Here is a 14488-nt window from a genome sequence, read left to right as displayed (position 1 = left end):
GTCCCCGGACTCCTCGATGGGGTATTCGTCAGACCCCCTGGAGGAACAGCCTCGACCCATTTCCCCCACCAGAGGATCTCTCCTCTAAATTTGTGGAGAAGGTGGGAAGTACTCTTAATGTGGAAACCAAGAAGGTGCCGGACCTGAGAGCTGACATGCTGGGGATCCTTAAGATCTTTGGGTCACCGGCGGAGTCTACCGTGTTGCTGTTGCACATGGTTTTAGACGAATTGATGACCAGGGCGTGGCAACTTCCCTTCTCAGGAGCGTCGACCTCGCGCAAGATAGACCTTAAGTTTAGGATGCATGAGTTACCATTTTACAGCATGGTGCAACTGCCTCATGCCTCTATCATGGTAGACTCAGCCATAAAGAGAGCACAGAAGCCACAACTGCACGTGAATGCTTCCCCGGAAAGAGACAACAAGTACCTGTATAACTTTGGCAAGCGCATGTTCCAGGCCGCAATGCTGAATGCAAATATCCAACAGCATCAATTTTACATCACCCTGTATTTGTACAAGTGCCTGCAGTCACTGAAAACCGTGGTGGTGGCTGCAGATCCGGGTGGCAGCCCTCCGCCTAAACTGCATGCGATGGAGGAGGGCTTGCATCATTTGCTCCATATGGTTTATGAAGCATTTGACACCTCAGCGAGGATTTCTGCAGGAGCTATCACGGCCAGACGCCTGACCTGGTTATGTGCGAGTGCTATCAGGGAAGATGTCCACGAGAAGCTTGCTGACTTTCCCTGTCTTCCCGATAGTCTTTTTGGGGTAAGCTGCGGGAGACTGTGACACAAAAGAACAAAATTTGGTCGATGACGTTTCCAGGAGAACAACAACCCGGAAAGAGGTTCTGTTCGACCTCTCAGAGGACACAGGCACAAAACTGCGGGGGCAGGTCTTACTCTCCTTTTCACCCACATCCATTTCAGCCATCCAGGGAACCCCAGCTGCAGCAGCCCCAAAATCACGCCTGACAATGCAGCTTGCACCAGCAGTGAACTCCTGAGGACCCAACTGGTCCAAAACCCTAACAAAGGTTTTAGGAGCGACCATTTCCCCGTCCAAAATGCGGAAATCAGAGACAGGCTCCCAGATTTAATAACACAGGGAGAGCCGCATGATCAACAGGAAAGATTCACTGAACATCCTGCAAGAACACCATCTCCCAATAATGTGCCTCCCGACAGGAGTGAAGGTTCTGGTTCTTATGTTGTCCCCCTCTCAGGATACCAGGGAAGGGCTATATTCCCCGGATGCAGAGGGCCCACGCCCAACGTACCTTGTGGGCAATACTCCCAGTTCAGTGGAGATCGCTTCCAGTGCAGGATGCCCCAGTCTACACCAAAGTCATCCCAGGAGCCAACCCTCGAACAGCCGCTAGCCAAGGCCCTGCCTCACATGGGGCAATCGAGATAAGCCATCAACATGGGACGGAAGCTCCAGGAGTCTAGAAAGACTAGGGGGCACTCCATGAAGTTAGCGTGTGGCACATTTAAAACCAATCGGAGAAAGTTATTTTTCACTCAACGCACAATTAAACTCTGGAATTTGTTGCCAGAAGATGTGGTTAGTGCAGTTAGTGTAGCTGTGTTTAAAAAAGGATTGGATAAGTTCTTGGAGAAGTCCATTACATGCTATTAATTAAGTTGGCTTAGAAAATATCCACTGCTATTACTAGCAACAGTAACATGGAATAGACTTAGTTTTTGGGTACCTGCCAGGTTCTTATGGCCTGGATTGGCCACTGTTGGAAACAGGATGCTGGGCTTGATGGACCCTTGGTCTGACCCAGTATGGCATGTTCTTATGAAGCCAATGTATCGAAAGCTATGATCCCAAATAATCCATACAGTACATCGTGTGAGTACACAGAGTGCTAGTTGTAAGCAGACCTCATATCAGGGCATACATGTGATCATTGCTATTTAGCAAAAGGTATACCGAAATTATAATCATAGGTCTTATTATATTTTTTTAAAACTTATTTTGTTGCTAAAGTGCAATAGTGCATAGTCCATCCGTGACCTATATTGAGGTTATAACAGGAAATTTAACTTAGCTTCATAAGCAAAATGGAGGATCGCCAGAGACATGGTCGTGAGTTCTTACAACCGGAGAGCCCGACACGGACCGCGTTTCGGCGTCTGTGGCCTTCGTCAAGGGCAATAAGTATCTATGAATGCAAAACAATAAGTTAATGACAATTTAACAGCAATACTGATAATACATCCAATAGTGCAAGGTACTAACGTGAGATAATGAAACGCAGCATATCAGAATAATGCTAGTTGTCCTTTTTCCGGGAGTCCATTTTTGCGCCATTTTTTTAAAGGAGAAATAACCAATAGGAACCATCCTAAACCGGAAATGACGAGCATTGTTGATAGATAGTCATAGCAACGAGTACCACTCGATGGCAGCATTTAAGCCATCGGGTTGCATAGTTTTTAACTGGAAAATCCAGCGTTGCTCACGATTTTTCTTGCAAACCTCTACATGGCTGATTTTGAGGAGCGGCTTTTGTATTTGGCTCCTGATTTTGCACCAGTTTCTCATTGGACGCGCTACATTGATGACGTCTTTTTTCTGTGGTATGACGACATTTCTAAGCTTAAGTTGTTCCTACAATGGCTCAATTCTTTGGATTCAAATCTTGTTTTCTCTATGCAACATCATCAATTTCAGATTTCTTTTTTGGACATTTCCATTAGCTTAGCTGGTGATCATTTCAATACAACTTTGTATAAAAAAGAAACTGACAGGAACACTTTATTACATTTTTCAAGTTACCATGCTTACAGTTTAAAAAAGAGCTTACCAATTGGCCAATTTCTTCGCCTCAGACGTCTATGCTCGGACAAAGCTGAATTTGAAACTCAGGCACAGTATTTAGCCACAAGGTTATTATACCGGGGCTACCCTTCATCTATTATCAAAAGGGCTTTGAAAAGAGCATCAAATGCACAACGTGAATGGCTTCTGTTGGATGGCACCGATGAATCTCAAGATCCACCATTGGTATGCACCATTCGGTTTTCCACTAAATCAAAAGCTATTGCTGCGATTATACACAAATATTGGCACGTTTTACATACTCATGCAATATTTAATGAACCTCCATTGATAGCGTACAGTAGGGGCAAGAATCTACGTGATTTACTTACTCGTCCGATTATTCAACCAGCTGTTGATCCCTCTTCTGAAGGACCCCTTGGACATTGGGCGTGTGGCAAATGCACTGTATGTTCTCAATCTATGAATGGTATTACATGGTCCGATCAGAACGGAGATTTACATTCAGCTCGTTTTCATTCTGACTGTACCACTAGTCATGTAATATATATTATTATATGCCCCTGTAAGAAGATATATGTAGGGAGGACAAAGCGTGCGATCAGAATTCGTCTAATTGAACATCGGAGCTGCCTTAACACCGGCAAGATCAACGCTCCTATTGTCCAGCACTGCCTCGATATGAAACATCTTTTTGTGGAATTGAAGTGGCGCATTATTGACCGGATTTTACTGACATCTCGCGGTGGGGATCCTCAGAAGCTACTCAACTATCGTGAGCAACGCTGGATTTTCCAGTTAAAAACTATGCAACCCGATGGCTTAAATGCTGCCATCGAGTGGTACTCGTTGCTATGACTATCTATCAACAATGCTCGTCATTTCCGGTTTAGGATGGTTCCTATTGGTTATTTCTCCTTTAAAAAATGGCGCAAAAATGGACTCCCGGAAAAAGGACAACTAGCATTATTCTGATATGCTGCGTTTCATTATCTCACGTTAGTACCTTGCACTATTGGATGTATTATCAGTATTGCTGTTAAATTGTCATTAACTTATTGTTTTGCATTCATAGATACTTATTGCCCTTGACGAAGGCCACAGACGCCGAAACGCGGTCCGTGTCGGGCTCTCCGGTTGTAAGAACTCACGACCATGTCTCTGGCGATCCTCCATTTTGCTTATGAAGCTAAGTTAAATTTCCTGTTATAACCTCAATATAGGTCACGGATGGACTATGCACTATTGCACTTTAGCAACTAAATAAGTTTTAAAAAAATATAATAAGACCTATGATTATAATTTCGGTATACCTTTTGCTAAATAGCAATGATCACATGTATGCCCTGATATGAGGTCTGCTTACAACTAGCACGCTGTGTACTCACACGATGTACTGTATGGATTATTTGGGATCATAGCTTTCGATACATTGGCTGTTTGTCTCGCTATTCCCTGCCTAGTAATGTTGCACTAGAGGATACTATAATATGTTCTTATGAAGGCATGCCCTGGGCCAATCTTGTACTCCCTGTAAGGCCACATCAGGGGGCTCAACAGTCCGAGGAGGATGGACTGTATCGGCAGCCACAACAACCGTCGCTGGTTACCGGCTACGACTGCAGCCATGGGAAGGATATGACTGATCTGATCCGGGACACTTTCCGCAAATGGTGTAAAGGCCATGCAAAAGCAGGAGACGAACAGCATTCACCTCACTCATCTAGTACTGAGAAGGAGCAAGGGGTGCGAAGGCGCCTGCCCAACACTTCAGCCCAAGGGATGCATACGACTCCGGGAATACAGGCGGATCCAACCACCGGAAGCCGCAACTTCTTCCTCCATCAGACAACATAGAGATTGAGAGAGCAGTTCTAACATAATTGGACCTACCACGTCCGATTCAAGATGTGCTAGTCTTCTCGAGGAAACACTCCGCTAGGATGAACTATCAAGCTAAATGGGCCAAATACTCAAGGTGGAGTGGGGAGCAAGGGCTTGACTCTGTCTCATGCCCCCCAAATCACCTGCTACATTATTTCCATTTCCTATATCAGGCAGGACTAGCAACAGCATTAGTCAGGGTGCACGTGAGCGCTATTGCAGCCTACCACCTTCTTCAAGACTGCTCTCTAAGGTCGTGCCACCCACTGGTCTCCAGGTTTATGAGGGGCATCCACTAATGCTGTGGGACCTAGAGCAGCTAATGCTACTGCCCTTTGAACCTATGGACAGTACCAAGAGAGATACCTATGGACAGTACCTGTCCATGGGTATCTCTTGGATCATCCTCTTTCTAGTGGCGCTCACTTCAGCAAGGAGAGTCAGTGAGCTACAAGCATTAGTCCATTACTCGCCATACCTGGAGTTTTATCATGACAAAGTAACATTAAGGACTCACCTGTCATTCCTTCCTAAGGTGGTTTCTGCCTTCCACCTTAACCAGACAATCAAACTGCCATCCTTCTTCCCAAAGCCACACCAGTTGGAAACAGAAAAACGACTTCATACACTTGATTGTAAGCATGCTCTAGCATACTACAAACGACGTACATAATTGAACTGTTCGTTTCTTTCAACCCAAATGCGCCAGGACTTCCTGTTACTATGAGAACGCTGTCATCATGGATTTCACAATGCATCAGGTTCTGTTACAGCAAGAGAGCGGAAACCTTGTCTACCACAATGAAGGCTCACCAGGTCAGAGCAATAGCAGCCTCAATGGACACCTAAACGAAGTGCCTATTCAGGACATATGCAAAGCCACCATGTGGTTATCACTGCACACCTTTTTGACACATTACTGCCTGAACCAGCAAGTAGCCGCAGACGTGGCAATGGGACGAGCTATTCTACAAGTGGGTACGAGACTGCCCACAAGGGGATGCCAAGTTCAGCACACCCCTCTAAAATCCGGAATGGACTGCACGCCACATCCAGCGCCAGAGGGTGCTCAAACTGTTCAGCTCTGGACTCCACAGATATTATGGCTAATTCAACCTGCTTATCTGTGTTGGAAAGCAAGTTTGCTTACCATAAATGGTGTTTTCCATGGATAGCAGGGTGAATTAGCCATGCTAACACACCCACCTCCCAGGACAGTCTCCGGACAGTGCAATTGCAAGCTTGGATAACAGACTGAGGCAGGCTGGGAGCCACATGATGACATGCACACAGAGCTCAAATCTGTGCGCTTTTTGGAGCTCCGCCACCTAGAGGACCGGAGGGAAATCCCAGATATCATGGCTAATTCACTCTGCTATCCACGGAAAACACCATTTACAGTAAGCAAATTTGATTTTCTCACATTATCTGTAGCGAGCCGACCTGGCACAAAACCTGTTTTGTCCAGATAGATCAATGCACCTGTGAACCCACCTAGCCAAAGAGCTAAAATCTTCGCTAATATTTTTAAATCCAGGTTGATGAGAGATATGGGCCTGTAAGAGCCACACAAGGTTGCATCCCTACCTGGTTTTGCCAACACTGTGATACCAGCTCTATTAGTATCAGGCACTATAATGCCATCCACCAACAGAGCACTGAATGCTGCTGTAAGGGGTCCCACCATCACAGAATTCAATTGTCTGTAAAAGCCAGCAGAGAATCCATCAGTGCCCAGTAATTTACCTAGTTTTAACTCTGAAATATCCTTGTTAATGTGATCCTGTTGTATTTGGTCTACCGTAGGCAGAGTGATCTCATCTAAATATGCATTTATAGCGTCCTGATCAATATCTGTACATTTAGAGTATAATTCTTGATAAAACTGAGAAAAACGGACCCTAATATCTTAACTGTCGGATACCATCCTACCAAATCTGTCCTTAATTTTGAGGATCTGATTTTGCATTGCCCTAGTGCGGAGTTGACGTGCCAAAAATCAGCTTGCCTTATAACCCCCTTCAAAAAACTACTGTTTGGCCTTGTCTGAATGATGAACAATAACTCCCACATCTAAGTTCAACTCCTCCCTTAATGTCTCCAATATAGCCATGACCTGGGGGTTAACACTCCTTTTGTGACAAATTTCCAATTTTCCAATATGTTCCAGCAATGCCAATCTCTGCTTCTTCCCTTCCTTTTTTAAATAGGAGGCCCTCACAATGAGTTTCTCCCTTGCCACTACTTTAAAACAGTCCCAAAGAGTACTCGCCGATACCTCCCCATTACCATTTTCATCAAGATAGGTCTTCATTTTGCATTGCAGTTCACAGTATTTGGAGTCATCTGATAAACTCTCATTTAATCTCTAAAAAGGTGCCCCAGATTGATCTCCAAGCCCCTTGATAGTCAGCCATACAGCAGCATGGTCCGACCATGTGATTGGCTCTATATCTGTCTTCCCCACCTTATTCACCAGATCTTTAGTAACCAGAAAAAAAGTCTATCCAAGAGTAAATCTTGTGTGCTTTGGAGAAAAAGATCCTATTCCTTTCAGAGGGGTAGAAAAGGCTCCCTACATCTTATCAGCTCCCACTCTGCCATGAGCAATTTCAGTGCCCTCCTATAAAATCTAGAAGTACCCCCACTCCTCACACTATTATCTAGAAATGGATATCTTGTGATATTAAAGTCCCTTCCAATTATAACAGATCCCTCCGCCCATTGTTTTAGCATGCTGGAGAGCCCTAGGAAAAACTGGCCTTGACCAGTATTTGAGCTATATATATTTACTAGCATATAAATAGAATTATTTAACTTGGCTTTTACTATAATGTACCTACCCTCCAAGTCTTTCACCGTAGAAATCAGATCTGCCACCACTCGTTTAGAAAATAATACACCTACCCTGTCGCTGAGGGGAAAAACTGATGGGAAAACTGGGTAGACGACATTAACCTTTCATATTTTTTCCTCAAGTGAGTTTCTTGACCAAACAGAATGTCAACCTTTAGTCAGTGGCATCGTGCAGCAAGCTTTTTCGCTTAGTGTAACTATTAAGGCCTTTAATATTCCAAGACAAAATCTTTAGTGCTTCCATTGTCCTAACATACAAGTGAGTCTCCTCCCCAACCACCTAGCAGTGAACCCCACCACCATATAAACATTCATTGCAGAAATATACCTCCAACAATGCCCCCTATTGCAATCAGCAGAGTACCACCCAATCCCAGGACTCCTGAACTCACTGTCCCCTCCCCCAACACGCGCTTCCTCTTCCACCTTGAGGAATAACGGCACTGACCCGTCAAGACCGCCCATAGACCTCTCACTGACCCTCCGCTTTGAATTAACAAAAAGTGCCCTCAACTAATTCAAAAACTGTGATAAGAAATACCACCCAATAGGGGTGCCCAGTATAACCCATATATCTGATAAACTCATAGACCTTGCAGAGCTAGAACTTTAATAACACCTCTTTTCCCCCACCATTATACTGGAGAAGAGCAGTTTTCAAGTGGCAGTCACCAGAGAACGTTGCTCCACCAGAATGCCTCAAACGCTTTCCTTCAGACTGCACTCTTTGCCATCTGCAGTTTAAATCTCTCCCAGCACTGGAGGACGTTGCCTTTGAAATAGTGTCTCCATCCTTCATCAGGCCAGCCGCTTGAAGAATCTGTTATGCTTCTTCCAGGCGCTTGATATGCGAAGTCACACCATTTATAGTAAATGGTAATCCAGAAGGAAATAGCCATTTGTAACCATAATTGCCATCGCTCACCACCTGAAGAACACTCCGAAAATCTCTCCTTTTCTTAATTGTGAGTGGGGAAAGATCTTGGAACACTTCCACCCTGTGTCCATGCCACTGCACGTCTTTAAGCTTTCACACCTAATTCAGTACCTTCTCATTCACCACAAAATCATGAAAGCCGGCCACGATGTCCCTTGGCACATTGTTTCTAGATCTGTGCGCTGTATCCAAAATTATGTCAGGGATCTCCTCCCCGTCCGTCAGCTGGATTCAGGAACAGAGTACATATCTCAGACTACCCTGGAACAATCAGAAAAAGCAGCATCCTCAGGGATGCCCCTGAACCTCAAATTCCCTCTCCTAGACCTGTTTTCCAGATCTTCCTCCCAGTCTTTTAACTGAGCATTTTCGTTTTGCATATCTTGCACCACTTGCTGAGTGTTAAGCCATGCCCTTTCCTGCTTCTCCTGCCTGTGCTCGACCGCATTGATTCTATCCCCCAGCTCAGCACACTCATGTCTGAGCTCACCAGCAATACTTTTTCTTTCTTTTTTGGCAAGCTCATTCATGTCACCCCCTCAGCTCTCCAAACCATTTCTGGAAGTCCTCTCGGGACAGCAACGGAGAGGGGCTGCAGCATTACTTCACCGAGCTCTGCCATGCTGAGCGCAGAACGGCACGCACCAGCGCTGTTTTCTTCTTCCACCTCCTCCGGCAAATCACCTGACTTCTTCGCTGCGCAGTCTTGTAAGAGAACTGCTTTAAATCCACTGATTTTTTTGTGAGTCGTCATCAGTGCACCTTCTAGATGATAATATACAAAACCAAGGGCAGGAGAGGTATGATTACCAAGCTAGGGTGAGGGATTATAAAAATTGGGTCGGGAGCTCAGTCTTTAAGCCGCCATCCAGGCACGTGACATCATTTCCTCCTCAGATTGTATCTCCTTCTGTTATGCCCAGGCGGGACTGCATCTTGAGAGTCTTGTCAAAGCTCATTCTGTCAGAGCCATAGCAACGTCAGTGGCCCGCTTGCAAGCAGTTCCCATGGAGGAGATCTGCAAAGCTGCAACGTGGAGTTCCCTCCACACATTTACATCGCATTACTGTCTGGTTAGGGGTTGCCCTATGTGACAGTAGGTTCGGCTAGGGAATCTCTTTGAGGTGTAGAACCCAACTCTCCCTGGCTAGGCCCTGTTGTTTGGGTTCAGGCTGTCTCCCCATCTGTTACCAACAGCACTGTGGTGGTTGTGCCTATTGGTTGGGGAGTGGCCTTTAGCTATGTATTCACCCATGTGTGAGGACTACCATCCTGCTTGTCCTAGGAGAAAGCAGAGTTGCTTACCTGTAACAAGTAGGAGAGCAGGATGTTAATCCTCCCGAAACCCGCCCGCCACCCAACAGAGTTGGTTTTCTCCTATGTTGGCACACTATGGATAACTTAGAAACCAAACCTATTTCGTGCCTAAATGTAAACCGTTGTGATGGTACATTACTAAACGACGGTATAGAAAAGTTTGTAAATAAATAAAATAAATAAATAAAATTTGATTTTTAGTGTAATTCTGTGTTAAGAGACTGAAGAGGGACCCCACGTGGACGCATGGATAGTGGCATGCTGGGCATGCTCAGTGTGCCTAGACAAAGTTCTAGAAACTTTGACATAAATTTTCCGCATTGGGGCTCCATCTGATGTCACCCATGTGTGAGGTCTGACATCCTGCTGTCCTAGGAGAATACCTGTTACAGGTAAGCAACTCTGCTGCCCAAAGATGCTGCTGCTTGTGAATCTTCAAGACATTTGACAATGAAACTGCTTACATATCACGTTCTGTTTGGGTAGTGCTTATGTTGGTCTGATAGAAGTTACCATGGCCTGTCAAGAACACAGTATTCTTAAGTACTGGTTTAGCTGTACTCAAACGGCAAATTCAGTCTGTTGTCTCCTCTTTGTTTCAGATATGAAATTTCCGCATGAAGTTATTGGAGTCCGGTGTCTGATACCGGTGCTAGATATGGACTTGATGACCTGTGAAGACTGCATGACACACTAAAGGATGCACAGAAACCAAGCGGCTTATTGGTGGGGTGGGAAAGTGATTTATCTTAATTTTTTGCACTAGGAGTTTTGCAGTGCCACGAAAATCTTTTGGGCTTTTTTTTTTTTTTTTTTTTTTTTAAAGGGTTTTTCTTTCCACATTTTTAAAAATAATTTGATATTTGTGTTGTTTTTATTTTTTATTTTTTTGCTTTTTGGTGAGTCTTTAAAATCTTGTAGAAATTGCACCGAGATACCTGTGTCTGCTTAGCAGTGTCCTTCCGCTGTACCTTGGAGAAACAGCATGCTGCACTGCAGTGATGAGCACCTATTCTCTCCTAGAGTTTAGCGCCTGCATAAACTCTAAATGTTCTCTGTTTATATGAGAGGACTGCTGCTCCTAAAGAAATCAGGACACAGAATTCTTTCCACTTGACCTAGGAAAGGTGCTGTGCTCGTTCCCCCCCCATCACCCTTCTCGGCATCATGCTTGTCACAGCTCTTGTGCACGGCTGTGGGGGGATCTCTCTTTATGCTGTCCACAGTTGAAAAGAGTCGTTTTTATATTTCAGTTTCCAGGGATATTGCCATCTCTATGTTTTAAGGGTGGGAGGGGTTTTTTTTTTAAGAGAGGGAATGGGGGATATAATGAGGTGTAATGAAGCTCGGAGCCGAGAGCCAGTCTGTGACAGAGCACTTTATATATTTAAAAAAAAAAAAAAAGCATCAGTTATGTACTGCCACTGGGTCTGCACATATATGGGAGTGGCATTAATTTAGCTAGTAACGGTTCATATCCCATATATAGCTTCTGTCCCAGTTACCACAGGCTAATTCATTTTATTTCTACAGGAACATGGCTTAACATGCACACGAACAGTTTAGTGCATGCTAAGCCAGTGCAGTGCGTGCTAATAGCAGCAACACAGTCCCAAGCCCAAAAGAACAGGAAATCTTCTGCATCCCAGTTTTCAGGGCAGTTTGTTTGCCGTTTCATTTATTGAAACGAGTTCACAGACAGATGGCTGCAATCTCCCCTTTAGGAGTTCTTTTTTGCTTTGTAAAAAAAAAAACACGTAAAAGAATCTGAAACGTAATAGGTAGACAGCCAGTGAAACTGCTGAATGGCTCTTCATAGTGCCTCCTATTGCTCTTATTTTTCATATAGTGTCATCTGATACCCAGGCATAGGACCTCTCACCTCACGGTTCCCTTGCTCAGGGCAATGCTCTTATTCCTTATAGTCCTGTAGGTACCTCTTTATCTCAACTTCACCATTGTAAAAGATGCATTTGCAAGTTACTTGTTGAGTCGGTGATTGATTTGTTTGAGTAACTCTTTCAAATGTGGGGCTCAACTGGCGGCACTCTGATCTGTAGAAAGAACTCCTACCTATAAGATTCTGTGCCCTTGAATGAGGACGTCTAGAAATGGGCTGCGGTCAGGATTTTGACCTCCGCTTTAGTGATTATAACTGCTGCAATTAGTCTGCAAGAAAAACTGAAAACCAGGAGCAAAGAAAGATCTCAAAGCCTGGGCCAAGTCCTCTCTTAAAAATGCTTTGTGCTTCCCCTCTCCCTGCACATCTCCTACCTGCGCACAGGCCTAGTTGTGCTTCTTTATAAGTATTAGAAGCTCCGGTTAAGGTAGACGGTGTTCATTTTAGGAATGACAGCTTTGGATCTGAAGAGTATTTAGCAGCCCCCTCTGAAACTGCCCATGAGAGGTAAAATAAATTGCTCTTTCTCTGGCACCTGAGACACCTTGAGTCGATCCCAGTGTAACTTGGGTTTTTAATTCACTGTGCACTTTCAGATGATCAGCCTTTTGTCCAAGGAATGGGGAGGAGAGAAGAAGTCCTATTATTTACCTTTGGAAATGCTGAACCAAAAGGTCACATTCTAGGGCAGGAAACGCATGGTTCTCTGTCTTTTAAACTTGGGAGGTCTTTCCTGGCAGAATCCTCAGTGTAGATGTGTATGGGGTCAGCCTGTTTCTCTTCTTGCTCATGCTTCTCTACAGCCGTCTAGGTGTATCTTTATGCCCCTGTTGCAGGTGGTGCCTTTCATGGCTGGCTGGATTTGAATTTCAGATGAGCAAAGATTGGCTGTACATAGACTTGATTTTTCACTTGCTCTAGGAGAAGTGGGTGTTTCTTTCGAGAGCAAACAGAAATGTGTTGTGTAGTGCTGGCCACAAAAAACACACCACCTTTAGGAAACCTGTGTCCATGGAGGGCCTTGTATGCACTTGTGGGAGGACATGTTGTTAGTATTGCATGTGCTCTTCAGTTGTGAGAGGGAGGTTCTCCGCTCACAAATCACCGAAAATAAACACTTTCTCCGATATCTATGGAATGGGAAGGGGCGCAGTGAGGAAGGGATAGCGGCTGCTGCTTAAGGGTGTGTCTGCTTTATGTCATGAATCTTTAAAGGGGGTGCTCCCAATTTTGCAGAGGTGGGCAGTGATTTAATAAGTGTATATACATAAGAGAAGAAAAATAACATGAGGTTTAGTGAGATTTTCTTTTATTTTTTTTATAAGATACTTGTGCATTTTTTTTAGCTGCTTGTTCTGATGAGAAATATCTTTATTTTATTGGCTTTTTGGTGTCAGGTGGGGGGGGGGGGGGGGGGAGATCCACAGTGAAATTTATTTTGAACAAATTGCTTTGAAATGTGTATAAATGTCCAGTAATTTTTTAACTGCTGCAATGATTCAATTTGCACTTTTCTTGGGCGGGGAGGGTTGCTGTGTTTGTGGAGACAGGGGTCGGTATGACTGGTTCACCTCTTTCTCCTGTGGTCAGAGGATGTGGGGACATAGAGAGTTAAAGCGGGGCCTGCTTTTGCAGTGCAAGGGGTGCGTCTGGCACCTTGTGCTGTATGTAATATGGTAAAAGCAAGCACCAACTGCTGTCAACCATCCGTATGGCAAGCAGTTGTGCCCACAGAGTCTGTGAGACTCCTGCCAGTCCCCCAGGTTGGGGGGGCCCATGCTCAGAAGCATGACAGATATCACACTTGCTGCAGTCCGTAGTGTGCCTGCTGGAGATGGATCAGGTGCCAGTATGCCCTTGAGACAGTGTTTGTGACCCACCACCTGACATGGCTGCACCTGGGGAGACATGTGAAGACATTTTCCAAAAAAAAAAAAAAAAAAAAATGAACACAATTGCGCTTTATTTTCCTTTCAGTGCATGGTCACTGCTTGCTGCTCATGCTTTAAAAATGTAGCCCATCGCATGGCTTGAAGATTCCTTTTTCAGCCCTGCGTGTGCATGAAACAGCCATGGTTGCACAATTCATGTAAACTCCAGTCTTGCAAGGCATGGAAAACTAACTGGGGCACTGGTCACAGACCCTGCCCAGCTTCCTCCCTCACAGCTCAGACCCTGGGTCCTTTTTTTTTTTTTTATGCTGAGATATGTCAATGTGAAATGTTTATGCATATTTAGTTAGTGATTAATATATATAAAAACCTTTTGTTTAATGTGAAACCACTTTTTGAACCTACCTGTTGTAGGTATTGCTGTAATACCTTTTCTATGGGGAAAATGCCCCAATAATCGATGTCAGCAGGTCAGAAAGCTGCTAGAAAGCTTATGGACATGCATAAATAATAAATTAACTCATTTTCAGAACCTTTGCAATATCAATAAAATTGCCAAATTTTTTGTGCCAAGCATGAGTGTTGGTTTTCCTGTCCATAATGCATACTGCTGCTTTAAAAAAAAAAAAAAAAATCATTTCCTAAAACATTTTCATCATGTGCCTGTACCTGAGTTCCCCAGAGCTCTGTGTCCCCCAGTTTTGAATGATCTCTTACTATTACTTTCTGACGAGAGAGCCCTCAGCAGTCATTTCAGTCTTTACAAACACAGAGCCCCCCAATTTATGGCCAGATAACATGTGGGAATGGAAGCCAGCTCCGTGGTGGCTCAGGCTGTGCTGTGCAGTGCAGGGAATCTGAGATGAAATCCACCTCCTGGAATGCCCCATGTCCGCCAGGG

The 14488-nt window shown here is 44.5% G+C and overlaps 1 protein-coding gene across 1 annotated transcript in view; it reads left to right on the top strand.

Moving 5' to 3' along the window:
* Positions 1-14239, top strand: part of TGOLN2 (trans-golgi network protein 2) — a 71847-nt gene extending 57608 nt beyond the window's left edge. Inside the window, exon 5 of the mRNA XM_029604168.1 lies at positions 10398-14239. Coding sequence (XP_029460028.1) covers positions 10398-10403 — 6 coding nt within the window. The 3' untranslated portion in view covers positions 10404-14239. The remainder of the gene's footprint in view (positions 1-10397) is intronic.
* Positions 14240-14488: the final 249 nt, after the last annotated feature.

This window comes from Rhinatrema bivittatum, chromosome 5 (genome assembly GCF_901001135.1).
Source record: "Rhinatrema bivittatum chromosome 5, aRhiBiv1.1, whole genome shotgun sequence".
Taxonomy (NCBI): domain Eukaryota; kingdom Metazoa; phylum Chordata; class Amphibia; order Gymnophiona; family Rhinatrematidae; genus Rhinatrema; species Rhinatrema bivittatum.
The sequence above is the reverse complement of the archived record's forward strand: the minus strand, read 5'-3'. Positions and strand labels throughout refer to the sequence as shown.